The 27,210-nt window shown below is 36.5% G+C and overlaps 1 protein-coding gene across 6 annotated transcripts in view; it reads right to left on the bottom strand.

The window, feature by feature from the left end:
• Nucleotides 1-27,210, bottom strand: part of SEMA5A (semaphorin 5A) — a 313,513-nt gene that overhangs the window by 81,148 nt on the left and 205,155 nt on the right. For all 6 annotated transcript variants that reach the window (XM_048939888.1, XM_048939884.1, XM_048939886.1 and 3 more), the window contains 2 exons: nucleotides 11,700-11,907; nucleotides 2,612-2,729 (listed from right to left, as the gene is read on the bottom strand). In XM_048939888.1, coding sequence (XP_048795845.1) covers nucleotides 2,612-2,729; nucleotides 11,700-11,907 — 326 coding nt within the window. The remainder of the gene's footprint in view (nucleotides 1-2,611; nucleotides 2,730-11,699; nucleotides 11,908-27,210) is intronic.

Genomic DNA, 27,210 nt, shown 5'->3' on the forward strand with positions numbered 1-27,210 from the left:
GGCAAAACAATTAACAAGATCCTTCTTTACTATAGAAGTTAGATGAACATTAGATGAACTATCAGATGAATAATAGCAATATCTGACCAACTGGAAAAAGCTCAAAGCAGATATGTGTGCCATAGCATTAATTACTATCTATACGCACTCACAATTGGTGTACTCATGCCAAAAATACCCTCTTGAGTATTATAAATCAAAGTCAGACAACTAAAATAACTATACTTCTTACAAATGATCTTCAAATCTAGAGACACAATACCACAGATGCTAAGCTACTTCTGTTAGACCTCTCCCTGCTCTATGAAATGCCAATAAATATTAATTACAGCTTGACTTGTATATCCTGTGAAGAAAGCATGTAAAAATTCGCTGAAAATAAGTATTTGAAAGCAACGAACAAAACTGTAATAAGTTTAGTTTGCCAGAATATAGTGTTATTTCAAAGGGAAGCCTGTAGTTCTCAAATTTGCTCAATACAGTGTTATTTGCAGTTCAAGAATTTAAGACAGTAATGTGGTCAAACAATTATGAATTTCAATGATCAGCTCTAAAAATTTCCTTTTCATATGCAATCTCAATCTGGTCATCTCCAAAATTCCTTTTGAGCCTGGGTGAATATTTTAATCTCTGATACACAGAGTAAATCTCAGACCTCTGGACAGATATCTGAGCAATTTTTTGGTGCTCCCCTGCTTTGACTAGAGTAGTCAGATACTATGCAAGTGTAATACAACAGATATTAAATATTTTTCTGGTTGAATGGGACAGAATTGTATTCTTTTTTTTTAAAGTACTCATCCCACCCCTTCCACCTCCTCAGGGCCTCACATTTTATATTCCTTGAAGAATATAAGGGCCAATGCCAGAATTCAAAGACTAAACAGTATCAGATTTCTCCTGCATAGGCCAACCAACTAGCCCATTCCAGTAATCTTTCCTAATACAGCAACACTACTGTATCACGAGCTAATCCTCCATATAACCACATTTACTCTGAAGGATTACTGCAGGGAGATATGAGATACTCCATGCACCTTGATCTGAATATACTCTGTATCACATCTAGTTACTTGCCAAACAAGGAAGCAAGGACTGGATTCACTGCTAAATTCAAAGCTTCTGTAAAACAATGGCGATATGTAAATTACCAAGTGGAATGCACATGAATTGAAAATCTGGAAAATAAAACAGCTGGTATTGAAGATGTACCATCCATATTTTATGGGGCCTACTTTGGACTGACTCTAGCTGGATCAAATGGATAAAATGGATCAAATGATAAAACTGGATTAAATGGTCAGTAGTAGTTGGAGATCATTTCTGGCTTAATTTCATCTAAAAATGATGTAATGCACTGCTTTACAATGTGAGTTAAAGAACGGTTCCTAATGTGAACTGAAAAGCCAATGCAGATGAATTCAACGTGACTTTTTTTTTATTAGACCACCTAGAGCGTAGATGCATAGATTGAAGCAAAATGCTTGAAAAATTACTCTTTAATGTCAAACACAGGCAATTAGAAAACTAAACTAGAAAATTAAAATTAGAAAACTAAACTAGAAAATTAGTTCTCAAGGATCTCAAAATCAGTGTTGTGACTTATTTCTACAAGATGGCTGCAAAAAAAAAAAGTAGAGGTTGCAAGTGGAAGGTGGAAGAACTTCACCGAGCAGTGTAGATGTTACAGTGAGCTTCTAAGGCACAAATTGAATAGGACATGGGTGCCATATAAGCACAAACTCAGATACATGAGCTCCAGTGGCAAGTGGGGACAAATGCAGGAAGCCCTTACTACTGATAAAAGCTGGATTGAGTCCTAAAGACTCTCTCTTCACAGGCAGAAGGCAAAGAAAAAGTAAAGAGCACAGTAATACAAGGAAGATCTACCTTAATCCTCTTCTTTTTTTTTTTTTTTTTTTTGTAAACATGAATATTTAAACAACACTAAAACCATATTAAAAAAGAGTGATCTAAAAGTACTTTGTTGTTATTTATTTTATATTCAATTCAATCAACATATTTTTAAGAGAAGTGTTAAGCCATTACAAATATTAACACAAAGTTTATAACAACTATCACTCCTGTTCTTTATGTGCATGAGACTTAACTTTCCCAGCCCACTTCTCCAATTCACTGATATTGAAACAAGTTACATGGCCTTTTATAGCAATTATTGCATTAATGATAAAAGACTGTGACACTAGCAGTTAAATATTGTAGAAGTAGAAAAGAAGAAAGATCCTCAAAATGTGTACCACTAAACTTAGTGATTAAAAGATCTTGCAGAATTAATGACCATCTCTAACCTTAGTGAATATATGCTTTCAAAATGGGAATGCAGACATCACAGGAAAAAAAAAATGACTGTCCTCTGGAAAAAAAAAAAACAAAAAACAACAACTACAAATCATTTGATCTTATTAGTATAAATAATTTGATAAGAATTTGAAAAGAAACTAAATATCTTGTTCAAGTCTAATGGGAAGGCCAGTGGAAAATGATATTAAGTGCAGTATTGTGAGCTTGAGAAATCTTATGGCAGCTCACTTCCATGAGATTCACATGGAATCAAAAGTTTTAAGAGATAAAAGAATGTATTTGAACTTACTGGACACACAGTAATGCTTTGCTCCCACTGACTCATGCTCAGACTTTCTTCCAGAGTTGTGCATTTCTTCATCACCATGTCCCAGCCACAGTAAGGATCCTGGGATCCAATGCATGCACTGTGAATGAAAACCAGTAAGAAAACATGAGCACTCATCCTTGTCTATATTTGCCAAAGATCCCTGAATGACTACATGGCATCTCTTCATATGCCTTAGACCCAAAACCCTGAAACTGATCTCTATTATGGCGTTGAACAGATAAAATGATTAAATAGAGAAAAAATAATTTAAAGGCCAACACAAAGCTAGTATTTCTTTCAAGTTGAAACTGATTTTCTGACACCAGGCACAGTATCTAGACAAGAAATATTGCATTGTACTTAATTGCTACAGTTACAGCAATTCATAAAAATCACGTTGTTTGCTCCAAGTAAGGAAGATTTCAGAAGTTACAGTTCATAAGCTTTTCCATCAGTTTTAGAATTACAGTTATCATCACTGATAGAAATCAAATGACGTCTGTTCCTTGAAAACAAATCAGAAAATTATCTGTTTTATATTTATTTGTTTGTTTGTTTATGTAACTCCCTGTTATATATATATATAAGCTGTGCAGATGACAGAACACTGGCATAAGTTGCCCAGACAGGCTGTGGTGTCTTTTCCTTGGAGATTTCCAAAATTCGCCTGGAATGGACCTGTGCCCCCTGCTCTGAGTGTCCCTGCTGGAGAATGGGTTGGAACAGTTGGACGCAGAATTCCCTGCCAGCCTCAGCAGTTCTAAGGTTCTGCCTTCCCAGATTCTGTGCTTTCTTCCAATAAAATACTGATAAAAGACTGATTTATTAATATCCTCACATGCTATTCTATAATGATATCATAGAGAATTCTTAGTGCTTATAAATTTGACTGAATTAGTTCCTACAGTACACGTGTCAATATGGATAATACTATGTGGCTAATGGTTCCCACTTGCAAAATGGGCCTAGAGTAAGAGACAAAATAGGAGAAGCTCCTTAGGTGCCTCAGGCTGCATGTTTCCAGCCAGCTATCTAGAAAGAGAGGGGAACAACTGATGCAAATTACAAAGAGTTTTAAGTGCCTTGACTGTTCAGTATTGGCAAGACAAGATGTTCAACTTATCTCCTGTATTGTAATGAGCATTTCTGATGAATTATGTTTCCTGAAAGAAGAATGTAAAACAAAGATTAAGGCTGGGATAACTCACAGTTAGGAACATTAGCTGTGCTATTTCTCAAAGTAGAATTGCTCACTTTTCCAACTTTACTCTTCCTTTATGTAAAGTGTAATATTCCTAAATGCATTTTTTTATTTATTAAGTTAAACATTTAAAAAGCTAGTATTCTTTCACACAGAACTACACTTACCCTTCCTGGTAGTAAAAAGGATTGAGATCCACAGATCAGAACAGAATCATCCTCCTGCCTGAAGTCATGGTGCCAATAACACCATTAGTTAATAGGGAGCACCCACTAGAAAGGACTAAGACACACTCTTGCTCAACATCTACCTTATAACAGTACATGCACACTGACACTTCACAGTATTCAGGTTGTTAAATGAACGCTTTTTGGACAGAATGGTGGGGATGGCCTCAGCCACAGGGCTTTCTGTTTAGCATTGCTGTCTTCCTGCAGCCTCTGAGCAACTTACATCACCCTGGTGTTCCTCTCCCATAGCACCCAGAAGATCCTTCTCCCACTCTGCTCTCAGATCTCATTCCTCTTTTGCATTTGTTTCCACATTCGCCTCTACCACTCAGGGGCAGATTGACTTCAAAGCCACTCAGTTTGAGGCCCCGGAAATGGAAGACTCAGACTCCTATCCAGGAATCCTGCCCATCATTCACACCATTGTATCAAAAATAATGGACTCCAAACTTCAAGGTTAGTTTCCTGTAAAACTTCAAAGAAATGAAAATGTCCCATAAAAAGGTTATAGAGTATTAAGAGCTGCAAACAATTCTCATGAGGAAACAACTGGTGTGCAACAGAGATTGCTGTAAGCTGAAATACACAATGAGCTGGCTTGACTACCTAGAAGTTCAGTATGTGGTATATTTACAGAATCACAGAATTGCAAGGATTGGAAAGGAACACAAGAGATCACTGAGGTTTCCTACAATAGGTCACGCAGGTAGGCACCCAGACAGTTCATGAATGCTGTTCCAGTTCTCCTTACTGTAAAGACATTCTTATGCAGGTTTGAATGGGACTTCCTATTTCAAACTTTTAGGTTATTGCTCTTTGTCCTATCACTACACACAACTGAGAAGAGCCTGACCTCATACATTGCCTCTCACCTTCATTTGGATGTTTATAAACATGTATCATATTGCTCCTCAGCCTTCTTTTCCCCAAGCTAAGGTCTCTCAGCCTTTGCTCATAAGGGAGGTTCTCCAGGCCCTTAATCATCTTTGTTTCCCTCCATTGGACTCTCCTCGGGAGATCCCTGTCTTTTTTGAACTGGGGAGCCCAAAAGTGGTCTCACCAAAGCAGAGTAAAGGGGGAGGATCATCTCCCTCGACCTGCTGGCCACGACTTTTTCAATGTACCCCAGGATACCATTGGCCTTCTTCACTGCAAGGGCAAACTGCTGGCTCATGGCCAATCTGTTGTTCACCTAGGTCTTTCTCTGCAGAGTTCTTCTTTTGAAGGTCAGCCCCTAACTTGCACTGATGCATGCATTTATTCCTCCCCAGGTGTAGGACTCTACACTTGCTCTTGTTAAACCTCATCAGGTTCCTCCCTGCCCAACTCTCGTGTCTGTCCAGGCCTTGTTGAATGGTAGCACAACCTTCTGGTGATCAGTCTTTCCTCCCATCTTTGTATCATCAGTAAACTTGCTGAGGGACTCTATGCCTTCATCCAGGCTGTTGATGAAAATGCTGAACAAGACCAGACCCAGCACCAACTCCTGGAGAACACTGCTAGTTACAGGCCTCAATGTTAAGACCATTTTAAAATAAAAAAACCTTCCAGACTTACTCTTTCTAAAAAAAAAAAAAAAAAAAAAGAAAGAAAAAGAAATACACACACAAACAAACAAACCCAGTCTATTTAACTTCTGTTCTCAGAGAATGCACTTGCCAAGTATCAAATGATTAGTGAAATGGTCTCATGAAATGTGAGTTGCTTTAAGCATGTCAGGTGATTTTTAAGAAAAATATAACAGTAATAGTACTGAACTAAAGACTCCTCACAATTTTAAAGCAAAGAAAAAGCATGAATTACATCATGACGTACAAAAACCACATGCCTGCTTTAAATTTTTATTTCTAATATTACTGCTTTAAAATAATTTCCTTCTAATAAAATCTGAATTGCAAATGCTTAGTTTTATCCATATGGTTTTTTTACAATTTCACAGGCTAAAAGAAAAAGACACGTTCCTTTTCCCTCATCTGGCTGCTACTATTAATATATTGTGAACAGCCTGCAAATTCTACCTGTTAATCAAAATTTCTTCTTGTTGCCAAAAATGTGTACTTACAATATAACAAATACATGCATCAATCTTACACTTCAAAGTGTTGTGACAAAAATCTCAGCTGCAGCAAAATGTAAATGCCCAATTTGTCTCTGATGCATTTTGTGGGCCAGACAGATAAAGACACTTTCTGCAAAACCTTTAGTTTTCAGAAAGACTAAAACATAGGTCAAACTCACATCTGCAGAGCTCAAATTGTTTCCCCTCTCCAGTGGAAGACCAACATTCCATTTTGAGTGAGGAAGATTTTCAGCTGATCCTTATCTCACTGTTCTTCTGATCCTACCAGTGTTTTTATAAGTTCACACCAACTGAAGGTAACTTTGTAGTGTATCAGATACCAGAAAAAGGACTTTGAATATATATTAAAAAGAGTGTGCATATCATCTAGTCTCACAGAAGATTATACCTTATCCAAGTCTGAGAAATATATAAGCACTTTTATTCTCAATATTACTTTGGATTCACCAGTTCAAATTCGAATCTCAGAACTAACTTGAGGCCTAATGCAGTAGCTTGTTTCTCTGACTTAAACTGAAATAAGACTTTTATATTTTGAAATAAGAAATTTTGAAATAGCCAAAGATAACTATACTGGATTTAGTATTTCAAAACAGCAGGTTCAATTCCATGTGGAGGCCTCTACTCTTCTAGACGTATTAGCATCTAGTAATAGCTTGGAGCACTTTATTGGTTCTATCTTGTATAATATTATTATATAGGAATAATTATTCTACAACATAAGGATAGTGACAGTGTCTTGTCACAATGAAAACAGGTTCTCAGTGAGTGTGAGAATACTGCTGGAGAAGCAACACAATCTCCAAGACGAAACACAGGAATGTAGAAGTGTTCTGAAAACTGAATCCAATAATCTTGTTGGACTTCTAGGAACGAAATAAATCACAATCAAATTTGCATTAACTTTTATAGCTTGCCAGTTAATCCACTACCTCTTTTAGTACTTAGCTGCTAGTTATCTTTTGCATATGTACAAACTGCTTAGCTGATGGTTAACCAAGAAGGCAAAATACACGTGACAGACTACAATGGAGAGAGCAAAGTCATGGTCACAGTAGAATAGCCTTGATAATATTGATTAGCATAACAATCGTGTGACCCAGCAATGTTTTAAGCATCTAATGTGAAAGTGAATACTTAACAGTGCCTTTTTACACTAGAGAAGTCACTATCTGTGAAGATTTCAGAGGTTGTTTTTTTTTTATTTACGCATAACTTTAAAGTAAGTTTAGATTTCAAGTCTTTTATGTGCATGAAACCTATCTTCCATCAAGAATAACAACCTTGATCCTTGCTCAGCAAGACTTTGCAGAACATCAGGCTGATGCAACCTTTCATTGTTCCTACTTTTAGACCTGATGCACTGAAAACTCTAGTACAAATTGTAATGTTGACTGATTTGCCTCAGAGATTACCATCATCTGAGGCTGCTTTTGAAGGCTGCAGATGCCAATAAAAAAAGTTGACTGGCTCTTTGTTTCAGGGTATAAAGTTTTTCCCCTTATTATGCATCTTATTCCTTACTACAGATTCAATGGGATTTCAAAGTAAATATCAAACACTGCAATTTCAGTGATTTTAATAGTTATCTGTTCATTATAATCATTCTATTTAACTCATATTATAGTTAATTAGAGGTAGTTATGCCTAATTAGCAGGAATACAAAATTCAGTTGGATTTTATGCTTGACCTACTCAGCTCGGAAGAATTACAGGGAGCTGCAAAAATTCTTAGAGCAAATATTATCTCCAGCAAATAACTCTGCTGATCTTCATCACATTTTGTTGAATATGTGAATTGCAATAGCCAAGTGACAATAAAGTGGTCATATATGAAGGATTTACTCCTTCCAAAGGCTGCACAAAAGTGAACGCCAGAAAAAAAAAAATCAGATTTAGTCTCCAAATGTAAAACAACATTTTTCAAGGGTCATTACTAATAGTGACTGTGGCAATAGAAACCTACTGGAAGCAGGCAGCAGAGCAGTGAACTGGTAGAATAGGTCTGTCCTTGACCAAAGGACAGTATCTATCAGGGCAGCACCATGTAGCTGAGAAGTATGGAAGCATCAACTAGAATATCCATTACAATTATGTGCTGGAGGAATAAATTTACATGGATATATGAATTAGCTAAATATGTACAGCATATCAGAGCAGTAACTAAGCAAACATAATAAACTGTGAATAAAGCAACAACAATATGCTTTAGAAGCATGAAGATAAAACAAGGAATAACGAGATTAAAAGCAAGAAACAGACAATCACAAGGAAATTATCTCAACATTGAGATAATAGCTTGTGGAACTGATCTGCATTGTCTGAAAGACTTTGCAACAAGCCCAAACAAAAACAGTAGGAAAGTTCAGACCATAAGCACTCTACGTCAATAGATGCAAAAAGACAGCACATATGAGCAAGCACGTCTTCAGTCTTTTGGTATTTTAAGAGTTTTATTTATACACAAGCATGGTCTACTTCTCAAAAATTATGTGAAGTAGGTATTAAAGACTGCACATGCCCTTGATCTGTGGAAGAAACTCTAAGCTGTTATTGATGGATGTTCAGCATATAGCCTTGGTGCAGATACACATCTCCACATGTGATAAATGCGAATATAAAAAATTAAAAATAAAAAAAAAAAGTCCCAAGGCATTTTTCTGGGGTTTTCTCTCTTTTCCCATTGCTATAGCGTAATAGTTGGCAACACATAACAAGGATATGAATATTAAAACATCCACCAAAGCAGTGACTATGTTTGAGATGTTTTATTAACTAGTGAAATTTATGGCCCCAGGTATGGTACCTTCACTCTTTCCACATGCACAAAAAAAAGGCAGCCTTGAAATGCTCCAGCATGACAAGCCAGGAAAAGCCTAGTAAAGTCATGAGTAAATGATAGGTGAAAGAAAGATTAAGTCTGCACTATCTAAATGATCTGAGTCCCCGTGATGGATGATAAAACGATGTCTCACTTCATCTAGATCACAGCTTTCTCCTTTCTCACTGAACAGAACTGGAATTGCCGGTGAGCTTTTACCAGGAAGACAGCGCAGATGACAATCCACTTGGTGCAATGAATATTTAATTATTCCAAGCAGAGTGATTTAACTACAAAAGAGATAATTGAAAAACCCCACAAGGAATAATTTTATCTCCTCTGAGTAAGTCATTCCAGTGGAAGATGAGGATTCACATTCCTCAGGGCAGAGCAATAAACTTTCATTTGAGCAGGATTTGAGACATTTAACTACTGTTCTACTCAGTAAAATGGGAATAGTAGCACACTTCTTTTTTCTTTTTTTCTTTTTTTTAAAGCTCTTAAACCTCTAGTCAATTAATCTCCACTGCTCAAACATGAAAAGGAATGCCTTGCCTCCAGCTGTGAATGGGGTTTATGACTTGAGGCAGCAGTTCTTCCCAGTGAGGGCAGAAGCATATTTTTGCCCTGTAGTTGGGGTAGCCTGGAGCACCTCAGGATAGAAGCTGATAGAAGCACATATACCAGGGATCTTGCAAGGCTTCCACACAAACAACTGGTACTCACAACCCTGAATTTCAGAGTTCACACCTCACTAATAACGCATGTACAGAAAATGGCTCCAGCCTTCAAAATTTCAAGAGGCACTGCAGGTTTCATGTGAACACAGAGCACACAGAATTTTTGAGCTATGTTTATCACTGCCACCATGAGTACATAGTCTCTAAGAAAACACAGGATACCAGCCTGGTCTCCCTTGCTGAAACAAACACATATGCTTATGAAAACATATGCAATATCTTGTACAAGCAAAATAGCATAATCTTGTTATATGAAAGAAGACAGAGAAATACAAGAATGTATGATTAGATCTTTTTTCCTTCTCCAGACAGACAGAAATGCATGCACAGAAGCCCCCCTCTTTTCTAATACACAAGGGCCGCTCTGAAATTAACGCCTCCTATTTTAGTATGTTGACCCACAAATTAGAAGGAATGTTGGTGGTACGGCAGTAGAGGCTGAACTCTCCCACCAGTGTTACATTTTGTTGCTGCTCAACAGACGGGAGCAAAGGGGCAATTTGACAAAATAGTGCCTGACACAGAAGTGCAGATATCGTGGAACTGAATTCCTCCATGAAAAAAAGACGTAGCACCTACTGACATTCACTTATGCTGAACGTTTATGGAGATCAAACAGTGGATGTGAGCACAGTGAGGTGGTGGGTAGTGTGTTTCAACAAGCAACAGTGGGTCACCTCTGCTGGTGCAAATTTGCTGGTGCAAAAACAAGTGCAGCACGCAGGCTCTTGTTCATTGCGGATGAAAACACACAGCTAATAGTGACTGTGTTGAAAAATAGTGTTTTGCAGCTGACAATTTGTTCTATCAGACAGTGTTACTGTGCTCTTCATATCTGTTATATATCTGTTATAGTTTCCATGGAAATAAATAGAAGGCATTACTTTCAGACTGACCTATGCCAAAGTCCTTCACTTATGAAGGAAACAGAAACATATTCTGTTAAAACTGGCTAAATCAAAGGTAAAACTTGGTCCTATTTTGGCTGCTAAATTAAGCTAAAGCTTGAGGTACAGACTTGCCTGAAAATTTTTCTTAAAGTGAGCTTTGCAGGACTTCCAATGGAGCTTTCAGTATTATTTTACTAGAAAACACTTAAAATATTTTATATAGGACAACATACCCAGAAAGGGCTTGTAATGAACTGTAATAAGGAGAGCACTCCCCTGGTCTGTGTCGACTTTTCCTTCAGTCTTATTGTCAAACCAGCAGTCTTTCAGTAGCCTGCTGCATGACATCAACTCACATGTTGTGATGGGAAATTTTTTTCCCCTGTCACTGAGCTCTACACACACGTCCTGTGGTTACCTCCTCACTGTGACCGATGCATATGCCCTCTTAAAGCTAGAAACTTCTCCACCTGTAGTCACTATCTTTCATGGAAGCTATAATCTCTGTCTGGTACACAAATAGCATCTTCTATGATCCTGAACACAGCAGCTAAGGAAGGCAACTGGAAGACTTTTTATCTCCTTTAATAAACAAGCTTTTCAAAGGAACATATATTAAACAAGCTGAAAGCCAAGCAAGCTATAAAACAACCAAATAAATCTGTCACAATTCTCAAATAATCATCATAGTGGTTCAGAGCCTCTCTGACATAAAACAGAACAATTGTTCTGATTTACTGGAACCAACTGGAACCACATTTACATCAAAGGAAAAACATAAATAATCAGATGAAATTAACATTCAGGAATCTTTTGCAACCCAAGAGTACTTTTAGGTAATATATAGAAAACGTTGCATGCTGAGCTTCAAATTCCTTAACTGCCATAATATTGAGTTTAAAATCAAGTGGTAATTTCCAGAAGTTAATTTCCTTGTTTGATCAAAGAGAAGACGTCCCCAGAGACAGTTCTGATAAATGGTGCACATAAAAAGTCATAGCTCTAAGAGGTAATTAATTTGGATTCCTACATACAGTCACTTCTCCTTCCCATTTTCTTGCAACCCACAAGCATTTTTCTCTGATCAAATCAAGCTAGTTGTTACCTGAATGTTTTGTAAAACAGACATCTCTTCAGGGGGACTTTAATCACATGCTCCTGAAGGCCCACAAACAGGACACTCTGGCTATGCAGGATCTGAAGACTCCTGATGGGCTCCCGCTGACTCTTTGGCAGGAGTTCAATTTCCTCAAGCAGGCAGCTGCTTGAAGTTTGGTTCATTGGGGCAAGTACTTTCTTAATAGTGCCATAGTCTGCAGAAGAAAGAAGAAAATGAGTTACTAAAAATCATACTAGTGATTCTATTTGTTATCATTTGATGGATGAATCTTTATTCCATGCAGGATGTTTTCTATAGAGGCTCAAAATCTGCATTTTTCACTGTATTTCCTAAACAGCTTACAGTACAATGAAAAGAACATGAAAACAACTATTACATTCTCTGTGTAGTGTAAGACAGTAACAAATAATTCATCTGTGCAGGACAGACTTTCCACCAGAAGTCCCTTGAAAAACAAGTGTTCAAAGTTTGGCTATTATACATGCACATTCACAAAACACATTCACAGCAAGAGCTTCTGATTTCTATTTACCAGATTGTAGTACACTATCACTTGAAAGCAGCTTACAAAAAAATAAACTCTTATCATTGCCCCCAGACTATTTTAAGACTGAATATTTTAAAACTATTGTTTTTTATCACTTGCTCTTCACTCTTATTGTGATTTCTTGTCAAAGGCAGCTAAGTATCGCAGGCCAGCATCAGATCACTGATGAGATTTCTGATTCATTCATGCAAAGTTTATAAGGAATTTAAAAATATCAAAGAACATTTGTTCTGAACACCAAGGACCATGTTCTTACACTGATAAATATTTTAGCTAGTGCCCTGACTAAAAATTATGCAATCTTTTACGTGCCAGCAATACTAAACATTAAAGATCCAGCAGAGAGTAAGTCTTATTCACTTAGGGTCTCTAAAGAACAAAATGGTTTATGTGAGTAGATAACACCTGCAAGACAAATGTTCAGGATGCTCTGTTCTGCAACCCATAAATAAGGATTTTGCCACAAGCAGCAGAAGGCAAGAGGCAAGGTAGACAGATGGCGGCAGAAGGCCTAAGGATGGACCTGGCCCTGACTTGGTGGCAACAGGACATGGCAGTGACAGCTACAGCCCTCTGCCTCCTGGCAGGACAGGCAGACAGCCCTGCTAGGAACGGTGGGGAAGGCAGCCTGAAGAGCCCATGTGGGGCCTGGCACATGGGAGGGAACCACTAGCACACAGACTTAAGAAAATGCAAAAGGCTAGCCTACAGCAGACTCCAAAACTAAAGAGGAGTTGGAGAAACCAAGGTGGCATTTACCAGTAAAATCGTCCATTCCTGATGAAAACTGAAGTTAATCCTTAGAACTGCAGGAGTACTGGAAAGGGGAGCACAACACAAAATAGCAGAGGGAGTTTGGATAAAGATTACGTCTAAAATTTTAACCATATTGTTAATGAATCTTTAATAATTGGATAATATGGATTAATTTTATTAGGAAGTCAAGACTAATTACACTCACAACTAATGTTTAGTTCAGTATATAAAATGCATTGCTTCCATAGCAAGATTTGGAGTGTAAAATCATAACTGCATGTTTAAGTCTTCTGATTAACTTCTCAATTTTGAGTAAAAATCATTTCATGTAAGCATTTAAGTTTCTCTCTAATACTGGTATAAATAAGCTTGTAGGGATTCACTGCATGTAAGAATTTGTTTAAAAAAACCTACAACAACACAAAAAATACCTCCCATTAAATAACAGAACAGTTTGTGCTGGAAGGGACCTTAAATACAATCTCATTCCAACTCCCTGCCATGGCCAGGACTCCATCCAACCTGGCCATGAACACCTCCAGGGTTGGGGTATCCACAGGTTCTCTGGGCAGCCTGTGCCATTGCCACACCACCCTCTGAGTAAAAAGTTTTCTCCTATAATCTAAAATAAATCCCTCCTCTTCTATGAAAAAATAAAAATAAAATTCTAGTTTTGATCATCAGAGAATTGTAAAATGGCTTGAGTTGGAAGGGAACTCAAGGATCATCAAGTTCCAACTCGCCTGCTGCAGGCAGCGTTGCCAACTGCTAGATCAAGTACTAGATCTCATTGCCCAAGGTGCCATCCAACCTGGCCTTAAACACCTCCAGCAACAGGTAATTCACAACTTATCTGGGTAACCTGTTCCAGAACCTCACCACTCTCTGTAAAAAAATTCCCTCGACATCTAAATCTCCCTTTTGTTTAAAACCATTCTCCCTTGTCCTATCATGATCTACTCATGTAAAAAATTGATTTCCCTCATGTTTATAAGCTCCCTTTAAATACTGGAAGGCTGCAATGAAGTCTCCCTGCAGCCTTCTCTTTTCCATGCTGAACAAGCCCAGTTCCTTCAGCCTATCACTTTTTTTTTCTACACATCCTAAAGGAGAGACATATTAACAAAATAATAAAACCATTGCCAAAAATCAGGTTTGCCTCACAACTGAGAGACTACCAGTGCAACCAAACAGTTTAACAAGCTTCGCTTCTGTTGATGTTTGTTGGATGAACATTCAAATACAATTACAAGTTTCAAGGTCAAAATGCAATCTGAGAACTATCCATAAAAAAAAAGCCAAAATAGAATCAGTTACTGTGTTAGTCATCAAGCGAAATGCATGAGTTTTTGTAGCACAATAACTGGAAAAAATGTAGTAAGAGGAAGAAAAGAAATGAGATCTTTTTAGACATGTGAATGAGTTGGTATCACTTCATAGATCGGTTAGTACAACTCTGTCACTTGTCTAACTGGCAGTTAACAGGTTCAGCATGACTTGTGATACATTGCACTTGGCCTGCCACCTTTTTCATGAGTTGCGTCAAAAATCAACTCAGCATTCAGTATATACTTCTTATGCAGTCCGATGCTCCCTCCTGCTTCAGTGCCAGGCTTGGCACTTAAGGCCAAGTCACTTGATGACACCTCCCCAAAGACAAAAGAGGGGAAAAACAAAACAACAACAAAGAAGAACAACAACAAAAAACACCACAGCACTGGAGGGTTCCTTCTCCCATTGATCTTGAATTTAGCAGTGCAGAACTTTGATAAGAGAATATCATAAAAATCAAATATTTTGTGTTTTTCTCCTCAGCAACTTTGCTTGCAGAAAGGCAATTCATTTTTAAGTTCAGATCTGTGGCTCAGAGAACATGATTACAGCAGCACACTAGCCTAAAACCAAATGAAATATTCTTACTTTTGAGAATTGCAGCACCAATAACTTCCCCACCACAGCTGTCATTGCTCTTTCCTTTTTATCTAGGTGTAATGTGCCCATTCCTGCCATTTGCTTCTGCTTTCTTTCAGCAACTGCAAAATCATTCATTTACCATTTGTCTTCTAATAGGTTTAGTACTCATAGAGAAGTGATGAAAGTCCTAATTTTCTAGATTTCAAGAGAAGGAGCAGCGTCAGAGATCCCACAGATTATTTCGAAGAAACAATCCACTCCAGCAGTAATTTGAGTCATATGTCTATTCAGAAAAAAAGGAATAAAATCTTATTTATCTCTGCCTCAGAGGACTTTTCTACCTCTGATCTTCTAAAATGTATCTCTTAAATTCCTCCTGCCTATGTCTCTGATTTTGCATGGACCATCTAGAAGCCCGAAACAGGGTGATTATCTGTTTCTATTCTGCAACTTTGAGTGAGACACAGATTCCCTGGATTGGCAGCTGTGTTGATCATATTATGGTTCCTAGGAAGGGAATATACCTATCATTCTCCCCAAACCATTTAAACACATAAACACTTGCTATCACAGCTAACAAAGCCTGGTACACAGGCATTCTTATCCCGGGATAAAATCATCTGTTACACCAGTACTTTCAAAAGCACTTTCAAAAGTCAGTTACTTTGCTCCATCATTTTCAGTTCTATGACAGCGTGCAATATTTTGTGTCTATCCTATACCACAGATAGCAGGTTTCCTAAAGAAGTTGCAACAGCTCCATCCTCAAAAGTATTGTCTGTTCAGCCATTTTCACACCACAGTTGAAGTAAGAAATGAAGACAGAAGTAGGGATAGAAATGATTGTTGAACATAGCTTCGGGGCATGGAGATTTTCAGACCTGTCAAAATCTTTCAAGCAAATTTACAATCACAATAACTGACCACTTCTACCCAGAAATAACTAAGAAGAATAGTAAACACAGACCTCCCTAATGGATGAGACTTTTTTGCCACACAAACTGTGAAAGTATCAATTTCATCACAGATGTCAACACTGACTCCAACTCCAATTTAAGAATCCTAATGAATGACATCTTCAGATCCTGAAAATAAGCAAGACATGCTGGAATAAATCCAGACACCTGTCAGCCTTAGTTTAAGGATGACTGAGTGTACAGAGGAGTAGCAAAAGATAATTCTATTGGACACAAAGCGTAAATAACATGCTATGTTAACTTGTACTGTAATACTTCTTAAGAGATCTGCAAAATCAGCAACTGCATTTTACAAATCTAATCAGTGTAAGAGAAGATGAAGAGGAAAGAAATACGATGTAATGCATAGGAGACTATGAAGAACTGGATGGAAAACCTGTTCTTGTAGAGAACAAGTTTGGAGGCTATAGTGTCACCCAATCACAGAATTGTAAGCATTGGAAGGGTCCTCTGGAGATCATCTAGTCCAATCCCCCTGATAAAGTAGGTTCCCTACTGTGGGTCACACAGGAAAGTGTTCAGGTGGGCCTTGAGTATCTCCAGAGGAAACTCCACAGCCTCTCTGAGCACCCTGTCCCACTGCTCTCTCACCTTATAATAAAGAAGTTCTTCCACAAGTTTGTATGGAACTTTCTGTGTTCTAGCTTTTGCCTGTTGCCACTTATTCCGTCTCTGAACACTACTAAAAAGAGCCCGACCCCAAAATTCATTTAGAACAAAAATGACAGTGGAACAAATGAAAGAAGTATGATGTCTAAAAGTTTAAATTGTAAAAGGCATAAAGCTCAGACAGCAATGGACAGCACTGCAAGAGCATGCCTGAAATCATATCAATGGTGACACCTTCAAAGGATAGTATAATATGAACACACAAAACAAATGGAAAATGCCACAAACTAATAAACTTGTGATTTCTGGACTCTCCTGACAGAAGTAAACACACTGAAAGAGGCTGGAGCAACTTCTTTCTGGAGAAGAATAAATACTTATATGAGCAGTTATCATTATAAAAGTAAAATGTTTTACCTATCTATAACTTGCGACTAAGATGATCAAGGGGCTGGAGCACCTCCCCTATGAGGACAGGCTGAGGGATTTGGGCTTGTTCAGCCTGGAGAAGAGAAGGCTGCGGGGTGACCTCATTGCAGCCTATCAATACCTGAAGGGAACCTACACCCAGGAGGGGAGTAAACTCTTCAAAAGGGCTGACAACAGCAGGACTAGGGGAAATGGTTTTAAGTTGAAGGAGGGAAGATTTAGGTTGGATGTTAGGGGGAAGTTCTTTACTAGGAGAGTGGTTAGGCCCTGGAACGGGCTGCCCAGGGAGGTTGTGGATGCCCCGTCCTTGGACGTGTTTAAGGCCAGGTTGGACGGGGTCCTGGGCAACCTGATCTGAATGTGTATGTTTGGTGGCCCTGCTAGGCAGGGGGGTTGGAACTACATGATCCTTGGGGTCCCTTCCAACCCGGGTGATTCTGTGATTCTGTGATTCTGTGATTCTGTGAACTTAAGAGAGGGCAGTCAACACAAGACCGAAAATGGAAATGAAAGCTATTTTCTGTATTTATGCCACATTCATAACTGAATAAGGTACAATCAGTGCAAGAAATATGCTTCACTCTCATGATACATACAAAAGCAGTATAATTTACACATTTAAAAAATCTGTCAACATAATAATCTTTTTTTGATTGTTTTAAACTGAAGTTTAAAATCACTTGAAGCATATTTAAGAGAGTATATTTTAAGCATAGATGAAATGAATGCAAATAACATATAACTTCAAGTAGTGTAATTTGAAATGCATTTCAGAAAATTATATTTATCAACTACTTTGATTTTGTTTATTGTAGAATGCTTTTGCATTCCATTTTACTATTCAAATTATTTTTCTAGTGGGAAAATAAAAATATTCAGACAGTGGTAGGACTGTTGAAATGAAAGAAAAAAGATCTGTGAATGCTACATTTTTTTAAAATAGTATTCATATGTGCAAACACATGAACTGTGTTTGTATTCATTGTGTATTTGTATTACTTGAACATCACAGAAACACAGAAACAAACAAACAGAACATTTTAAGGCTGTCTTCAAGGTAGAGGTCTTTCAGAAGAAAAAGCTGAGATAATAAATGTAAAATTGATGTAAGTATCACATAATAGTACAGAACCAAAGAAAGCACAAGGCTTCTGAAAAAAAAAAAATATATATATATATATATATATATATATATATATATATATCAGAGTTATTTTCTTTCACCATTGGATTCAAAGAAAGCAAAGCAGAACATGCACTTATTTAATTGCAGAAATGTATTCCAAAGACAGGAAGTATTAGGTTGCATAATGCTCAACACAGAAAAAAAGAGACAGAAACAGCTAATGCCTAAAACAGCTGGTTTTTCTCGAAGGGAAAAGCCCAGGCCTTAGGATTAATCAGTCTGTGTGAAATCAAAAAAAGATGCATATGGTCCACAGAATACGAGAGCATTCAAAGCCTGCTCTTTTTTGCTGTTTCTAAAAATAACTTTAAAATTACTTAAATTATCAGTAGAACATAGATAACTAAAACTTTCATTATAATCTGTTTTCCCACATGGGGGCACATGGGGATGAGGTACAATTTGATTTAAAGTATGGGTATATTTGAAGATAAGAGCACATAATCATTCTCTGTTACTGAAAGTATCTTTCACCTCCAAATTTCTGATGTATGCATGAATACTTGAATTACAGGAACAGGATTTATCACAATGTAGGCTAAAGCACGTATGAAAGACTGAGCTTAAATCCTTCCACTTTAAAAATTAAAAATGTTATTGGCAAATTTATTGGCTCTATGTTGATACAGAAAACAAAAAGAATACAGTTTGATTTCAAATTTCCTCACTTAATTTGCTGAATAGTACTGAAAACATTGTCATATTTTTAAATGTTTCTTATTAACTTCTCATCCTAACTTCAGATAAAAAAAAGTAAACTTCAAACACTGAATATGGAACTCCTTTGCCTTATCAAGACACAAATTTCAATTCTAAAAAAAATTTCAGAGTTGTTTTAAACGCTCACATTGCTGTTTGCAATTCACCCATGTTTTAACAATCTGGTCAGAGTGATTTATTTTTCTCTATTTTTAAAATATTGATTGATATTATGAAGTATGTATGGCAATATTTTTATAGAATACTCAGTGAATCTAAAATGGAGATTAAAGATGTGAAGATGTTCTGCTTTGAGTCTTAATAGAAAATTAAAACTGCGATAGGCAAAATAAGAAGTTTAACAATAAAGTACTGTGATTGCCTTGCTATTAGAACTCATCAGGATGATGATAAGTTGATAGTGGATATTAGCAGAAATGTGTGCATTAAAAATTTAATTCATTACAGAATCAATTAGCTAACTATGTAACAAAAGCTTCTAAGAAATGAAGTATTTGGAAACACACAAAATGGAAGAATTTTGTTGCAATTTCCTATGAAACATTGTAAGCTGTTCTCTACTCTTAATATGGAAATTTATTTTTAAGCATTAGATTGGCTAAATGGAATGTTGGTTATTCTCTGCACCATAATTTACTTGCAGAAAAGCTTAACTTAGGTTTCCTTACTCCATCACATCATCACAAGAGACTAACTTCTGTTGGAGAAAACATTATGCAAACAATCTAGAAAGCACATAAATCACTGTGCTTGGACATCTAATTAAGTTTCAGTAAATTTAATTAACTTAAGTGACAGTAATCCATGTGATAGGCTTGGTCCTATAAAAGCTAGTATGAATACCACTAAAAATCTCCTGGAACAAAAGTGAATACTGAGTAGTTTGTGTTACTTGTAGAATATACACACAAACCACTGAGAATCACAGAATCACAGAATCACAGAATCGTAGGGGGTTGGAGATCATCAAGTCCAATCCTCCTGCTGAAACAGGTTCACTACATACAGTAGGTCACACAGGAGAGCATATGGAAAACAGCAAAAAATAAGTTTGCAGTTTTTGGCCCCATGGGAAATACACAGAAAACCAAGTCCTTTCAAGTTCTGGGCCTACTCCAGAAAAAAATGCAAAGGCTGGTATGCATGTTGCATGTATACATGTATATATACACACACAATTTCAGAATTTAAATCCAATCATTCTCTTCATCATGCCACATTTCAAATGGCTTTGGATTTCAGAGTTTATTTACACATTTTTGCTAGAGTAATAATAATCTATATATACTTGGTAGCATTAGAGCACAACATTTTAGGTCGGAAGAGCTTTCAGGAAAATTACAGGCACAAACGTTGTTCTGTTGATTTCTTAAGAATAAAGAGTTAACAAAATCTAGCAGGGAAGCAAAGATTCTCAAATTCAAGGAGTAGCACTTTCCATAAATAATCAATCAAAATTGTCAGTTTGCTCTTACACACAACTCATAACCTTCCAATCATACAGTCAGTTGTCCATTCTCAAGACAACTAGAGAGAAAAAAAGAAGTGTAAAAATTGTATATATATATATATATATATATATATATATATAATTCTAATATATTTTAGTAAAAGCTACATTATACATTATATAAAAAGAATTCTATCACACATTATTTAATGTGTAATAGTTCCAAAGAACAAATCCTTTAGCTTAGTATACGAGTTAGGAAATAGGAAAAGTTTGGCTTTGTCTTTGAAGAGAGTTTTTGAAGCAGCAAAAGTAGAATGAAGAAAAAGATTATGTTAAAATGTTCTTCACTGGATAAAAACTCTCTATTTACTACAATCAAATTTTTGTATTTATGTTTGTTGGCTTTTATTTTGTTTTAGTTCTTAGATGTAACAACAGCAGGTATGGAAGAATCTATAAAAAACGAGCGGACAATATTTTAGATTTATCTTCTTTGTTCCTCCTTCTTATTCTCACTATGCTGTTACATTTCAAATAAATATTGATGCACTTCCTTACACAACTGGCAATTAATTTGATTTAAAGCTGAAATGAGATACATAGTTAATAATGCCTGTCAATGAAGAACTTCAATGGTCCACTTCACGTCCCAGTCTTTATGTGGGAGAGGCAATTTAATTCATTTCCCAGCTATTTAGAAGCTGAAAGGTACAATTTAAGTCAGAACCTATTTGAATACCTTCTGAAATGATTAACAAGAGAAGCTTCTTAATGCCCTAGTGGCTATTCCAAGATAAATTCACTTGTACCTCTGTAACTACAGTAGTTTCTGATGACTCTGTCAAGATTTAAAATGAATTTATGAAGGGAATATTTATGTACTATCCTTTCTACATAGGATATAGAATAACTGCCTCAATGACTCTTTTGATTAAAAAGCACTGATCTAGATACAAGTTATTCCAAAGTCAGGAACTTTGTTCAAACAAAGCCACGTGTTTGGAAGGAGATGAAGAATGTGCAATTAATGACAACCACTGCCCTAAAATTAAATGAATGAATTAAATGAATTAAATGAACAAAATAATATACATACAACACACATTCTAGAAAACTGTAAGGTTACATGATTACTGAAGCTCAGTCTCCTACCTAAACATACTATATGAATTTACTTTCAATCTTCAAATGCAGCACATTTGGAAGGTAACTATCAAAGGAAATCAGGACATATTTTCTTTACTATTTTCCAGAGAAAGCTTTTTAAACATAATGCATTCTTTAGAACACCTCTATTCCCTGTAGACTTAATTTCCATGTATTATAATGTATCAAAAACATCATTGAATTTGCAGTTGAATCAGCAAAAGCTTCTTCCATTAATCACGGTGCAAAGTGTTAAACATTTGCTTTTATACAGGAAACTTCCACCACTCCTCAAAGTACAACAGAATGTAAATTGGTGTTATTAAGGTTTCTGCTAGAGGTGTTGCCTGTGATTCAAAAATGTATTACATTTTAGAAAATAATATAATTTATGTAACATCTTCTGGTGGCCATTTCATGTCTCCTGTCAAACTGGAATTTAAATGCAGCTCCAGTAAAACTCATTCAAAATTTTTCACATAAACACACAATTTGCATTCTAATGAGAATTTCAGATCTATTTGAGACTAAAATGCAAAGCAACTATAAGCTAAACCAAAGCAGCATGCATTTTTGAACAACTGCATCTACGTGCTTGAAGTCATTAACCGCTAAAACTTAATTCTTTTTCTGCTTCCCCTTGGTCCTTTTAGAAGCTCAAGCAGGAACCCATAACAAGCAAGAAAGCACCTGTCAGACCTCCACATCATTTAGGTCTGTTTCCTGCATGTGGAAAAAGAATATCAAACCAAATCATCCCTTTTCTCATCTTGCTAGAGCTCATATACACTTGTGACAAACTTTTATCCTCTCTAATACTAAAACAGATGTTCCACCTTGTATGAAAAAAAGAAACTAAGTACTTTCAATGATCTCAAAATGAATGTATTTTTCATGAACCAAGTTCATTGTCACACCTTTAGTTACTATTGCTGTTTCATTTTCAGTCTTACAAGAGATGTTCAGCTTGACAAAGATGTGACAGAGATAAGATGCAAGTTTGTAAAATTTTGTCTGATTTAGAGGAACTGAAACCATCTATAACAGATCATGTACTCAGTTTACTCAAAAGTAAAACATGAGTTTAGAATACTTATAAGAAAAACTATTGCAGGTATAGGTCCTTTGCAGGCTACCATGGATGCAAATCCAATTACTAACTAAAATTTCAGTCTATCTGCTGCATTACTTTTATTTATACATAAAGCATTAGCTATTCTAAAACTTTATGAAGCACTAACTTTTCATGATCTTTTACTTGCAAGATCATTTTATTAATTTTCAATGATAAAAGTGTTACTAAAGAAAATGTTCTTATGGATTAATTTGGAGAACTCGGGAATTCTGGGTTTAACTGGTAGCTTTCTTTCTCTTAAGTCTTCATGTGTGAAATTGGTATTCAGAACAGTAACGCTATCTAAAAGGAAAAAAAAATGAACACTTGAAATTTCATTTTTCTGTAAAACCGTTTTATTCAACTATAAAGAGCTCACTGCAAATACTTTAACAAGTACCTTTTCCCACTGAAGATTTCAAACCTCTTTTGTTATATTGTTTTCCTCCATATTGACCTGATTTGCTGACAAAATCAAAACCAGCGACACACATTCATCTCATCACTTTCCTTCGATGTACAGAAGATAGCTGAACTAAAATAGAAAAGTTTCAGCTGCAGCTAAGAAAAATCATGAAGTCTCTAAGAGTTGTGTTACCATGCATCAGTGAGAAAGAGTATCGAAGTGCTAGGAACAGGAGGGAGAGAGATAAGCAATATATACTGAGCATATGAAAAGCACTTCTTTACCGTCAGAAGCTTCTGATGTGATTTTATGCTGTGCAAGAAAAAGGTGCCTTTCATATCCTTAAGGAGTTTCAGGGAGCACTTTCTGCTTATTTAAAAAGGCATCAGAAAAACATTTTAATAGTCCTTACATTGGTGAATGAAAGCAGTGAATCACTTCTCCACATGAATTCTGGACCTATTTGGCTTGTAGGATGTACTGCTTCTCTTGGGCCAGATGAACCATGCATCTGCCTGCAGATGAAACCACCAGCAGGAGGCCTCATCCCCACCCACAGCAGCCTATTCTCTCCTAGATTAAGCATTCAACAAGGAGACAGAACGGATGACTTTGAACTCCAAGAATAATTAAACCTCAGCTCTTCATACCCCATATGAGTGGTGCTGTCACCAGGATCACAGGATTTTCTCTGTCATGTTGCCATGTTCACTAAACTTGAAAATCGTAGGGAAACGTAACAGTTTAGCTCAAAGCACAGCTACTCAATCATGTCCCTATACCATGTATCACTGTTTATATCTCCTCAAGAAACATTCAAATGTGAGAATTTTAACACATAGCAATACTAACAAAGATACTAACATTGGTTTGAGAAATACTGTTCCTGTAGAGAGGATCTGATTCAAACAACAGCATAACACAAGGCTTTAAAGTGCTGGGGAACAGAAAGCTGGCAAAACATGATTGACAACAATTTCAGGTTTAGCTCTAATGCCCTGTATTCCCTCTCCTCCGTGGAAACATCAGCAAATCTCAAGTATACAGTACAGAGCAGAAGCACAATTCATGACAACACCAAGAATGAAGTCATTGATCATACCAAGTGATCATCTCATTCCACATTTGCATTTACAATATACAAACTGTCTATAAAAATTACCCAGTAATGCAAGATTTACACGACAAATGAAGACAGCATCCTCACGGGGCCAGGACAATCTCACACGAAGCTGGCATGCAAAAAGACACATTTTTCCGGCTCAGAAAAGCAATGCCAGGTTCAAAATGAAATAGAAAAAATACCAAGACTATGCTGGTGCATCAAGCCTGCAGCCAAAATAAAATTACATTGTTATTGACTTTGATCATAATTACTGTATTTGAATCAAACAGATCCTGCCTATATGCACATTAACTTATGTGCAACACATTATTCCTTAGGGATGTACTTCAGGTTGTACTTAAAGCGTACCTAGTTTGTGTGTCCAGACAAAATCAAATCAGGACCAACTAGGCTAGAGTTGAGGTACAGGATTTTTCTTAGGTGGTTGAAGTATGATTGGCAACAGTTTTTTGCTCACAGATATAAAAACATTTTACTCCTTAAAGCCAGTTAAATTACAGCCAAATAGATCCAATATCAACAGTTGAGAAGTGAATAACATACTAGAGAAGGTCCATTTGACAATATGCTGTGTTGACAGCCATCCTTGTTTTCACTATCCAACTTTACTTTTACTAAAAATGACACAAAACTTAAAGCCCCAAGAAAAAGATGGCAGAAGCCATACATACTCTATTGGTTCTGAATGGGAAACATTACACCTGTCAAGAGACGTCTAGCTTTGTTATGCTGGATTCTGAAAGGAAAAAGAAACATAGGGCTGCTATCGAATAAAGTAATTCAAAATGAAAATTAAAAAATAATAAATTAATAAATAATTAAACAAATAAACAAAGTCTATGTTAAATTCCCAGGAGCTTCTTCTCAGGAACAGAAAGCATTCTAGTTTAGGAGAGACCTGCTAAAATATTTAATCAGTAGGCAGGACTGGACTTATCAGATAGTAAAGATAAGTCTCACTAAAGAAATGTGTAACCTCTTGCTAAAATAGTAGAAGAGACAATAAACATAGTTATTAGTTGCAAGATGAAATGGTTATGATTTAAGGCTTGCTATCTGACACAGAGCAGCAATGAAGAATGTCACGCTACACACAAAAGATAAAATTACTATGGAATACAGACTCTGGATCATCGCCAGCCTTCTAAAGTTGAGATGTGTTAACTCTGATTGGATCTGGCTGGACAGGGAGTGCTTACTGCTCCTATTATTTTTTATTGCTTTCCCATTGTGCCACCATAATAATAAATATCTTGTACTACCCAAAACATGCTATGAATATGATAGTTTTCCCACTGAATAAATTTTCGAGTGCCCAGATCAAAGAAGCATTTATGTGCACAAGTGGAGAAAACTGTTTCTCAGATAATTGCTCACTATAAACCTTGCCTAATTGCTTAACTGAGTCGTATGTGGCTACTTTCACTGAAGCACCAGAAAGACAACTAACTGCTGTACAAATCCAGAAGCAACATAAACTTGGCTGACTACAGTGAGTCAAGGATTCTCCTCTCCTCAAACACATTTACAGTTTGCATGGTGCCTGTATGTCTCTGATCACAGTGGAGCCAAGTTCAGTACAAATCTTGTATGACATACATGGAATGTCAGCAGCATTTTCAGCATAAAGGACAGCTTTTGTTCAGAAACAGTGAAGGGAAGACTGATGCTGCCACACATTTGTTAATAATAGAATGTAAATTAGGAAGTAAACGGAGAAAAGATAGCAACAAGCTTGGAATTAGAGACGTGAACTGAGAACCTCTTCCCAGAAGATTTTCTCTAAAACATTAAAACAGTAATAGCCATGGTATACACCATAAATAGTCATATTATAATCTTTTTATAACAGCTTAGAAACTGGGACATTGTCCATAATTAAAAATCAGCTTTTTAAACCTTGACAAGTGATCTACCACTACATTTGTTGTGTTCATTCTGTTCTTTTTGAAGCTGTGCAGCTATAGAATCAAATTTCCAAGATTCATGAGGAAAGAAAAATTAAAAATAAAGATTCTGTTAACCCTTAATTCGTGACTTAATACAGTAAAAAGCAGACATTGCGTAGTCTACCTTTTTGTGAACCTGTCTGCAAAATTACAAGACCCATCATAGATAGAAAAGCCACAGTTCTGGGAATAACATATCTATATCTTATGGTCACTCTTCAGTATCATGGAACAAAGAGAGATACGTATTTATTCAGAAATTCTTTACCTTAGGAAAATTAGCCAGGTAGTATGACTGGGGCTGAGTAAATGTAAAAACAAACAACAAAAAATCCCAAATGTTGACTGCTAGTGACAGTGTTGGTATTTGCTTAGTTGAAACATTTGGATTCATTCAGTTTTACTGTGAAAAGTGCAGCAGAATGAAGAAGCTCACAAATGTGAGAAGAAGTTCAGTAGAATATCCCGTCTAATTGCTTTACTCAAAGCGCACACTGAATACCATACATATAACATCATCATACTTGTGATCCTGCATTCCCTTCTTTTAAAGGTAAAAGAGGAGTCTTACGTTCGAATATTTTTGATTAAATTTCAGCCTTCTTTGGCTGTCAAGGGTTCATTTAGTCACTCTTAGTCATGTCCACCTTAAATGTAAGGCTTTCTCAAAGTAAAAAGCCTTGCAGAATATTCTACACATATTTACAATGCTTAGTAATGTGTCAAGTTGCCTAAGCCTTTCTGAAATGTTGTACATAGCCAAGCCCCTTCCTCCTCACATTTCTCAGTAAGGATCCTGATCACTAACTACATACTCATGGGTATGGAGTGGGTTAAAGGCTGAACCTCCCTGGGATAAGAACCAAACCAGCCTCTGTAGCAGTCCAGAAGCAATTCTGACTTCCAGTGGCAGCACTGAGGTGTCCACACTATGTGTTCTTCAGACATTTATTTACAGTCTACACCTAATGGAGCTGGGCAATCATTAAAACAAACTGATAACCTGTGAGTAGAAGAAAGGGCTGCTCCTATTTGAATTTGTCCCATGGGAACAGAATACAAATGTCATCTATCTGCAGCAAGTAATTCATGAATGTGCTGTCAAAAATACAAACAATCTGAGCAAACATAAGCAACAAACTAATCAAAATCATGACCTATTTA

The sequence above is a fragment of the Lagopus muta genome, chromosome 3, assembly GCF_023343835.1.
Source record: "Lagopus muta isolate bLagMut1 chromosome 3, bLagMut1 primary, whole genome shotgun sequence".
Lineage (NCBI taxonomy): Eukaryota > Metazoa > Chordata > Aves > Galliformes > Phasianidae > Lagopus > Lagopus muta.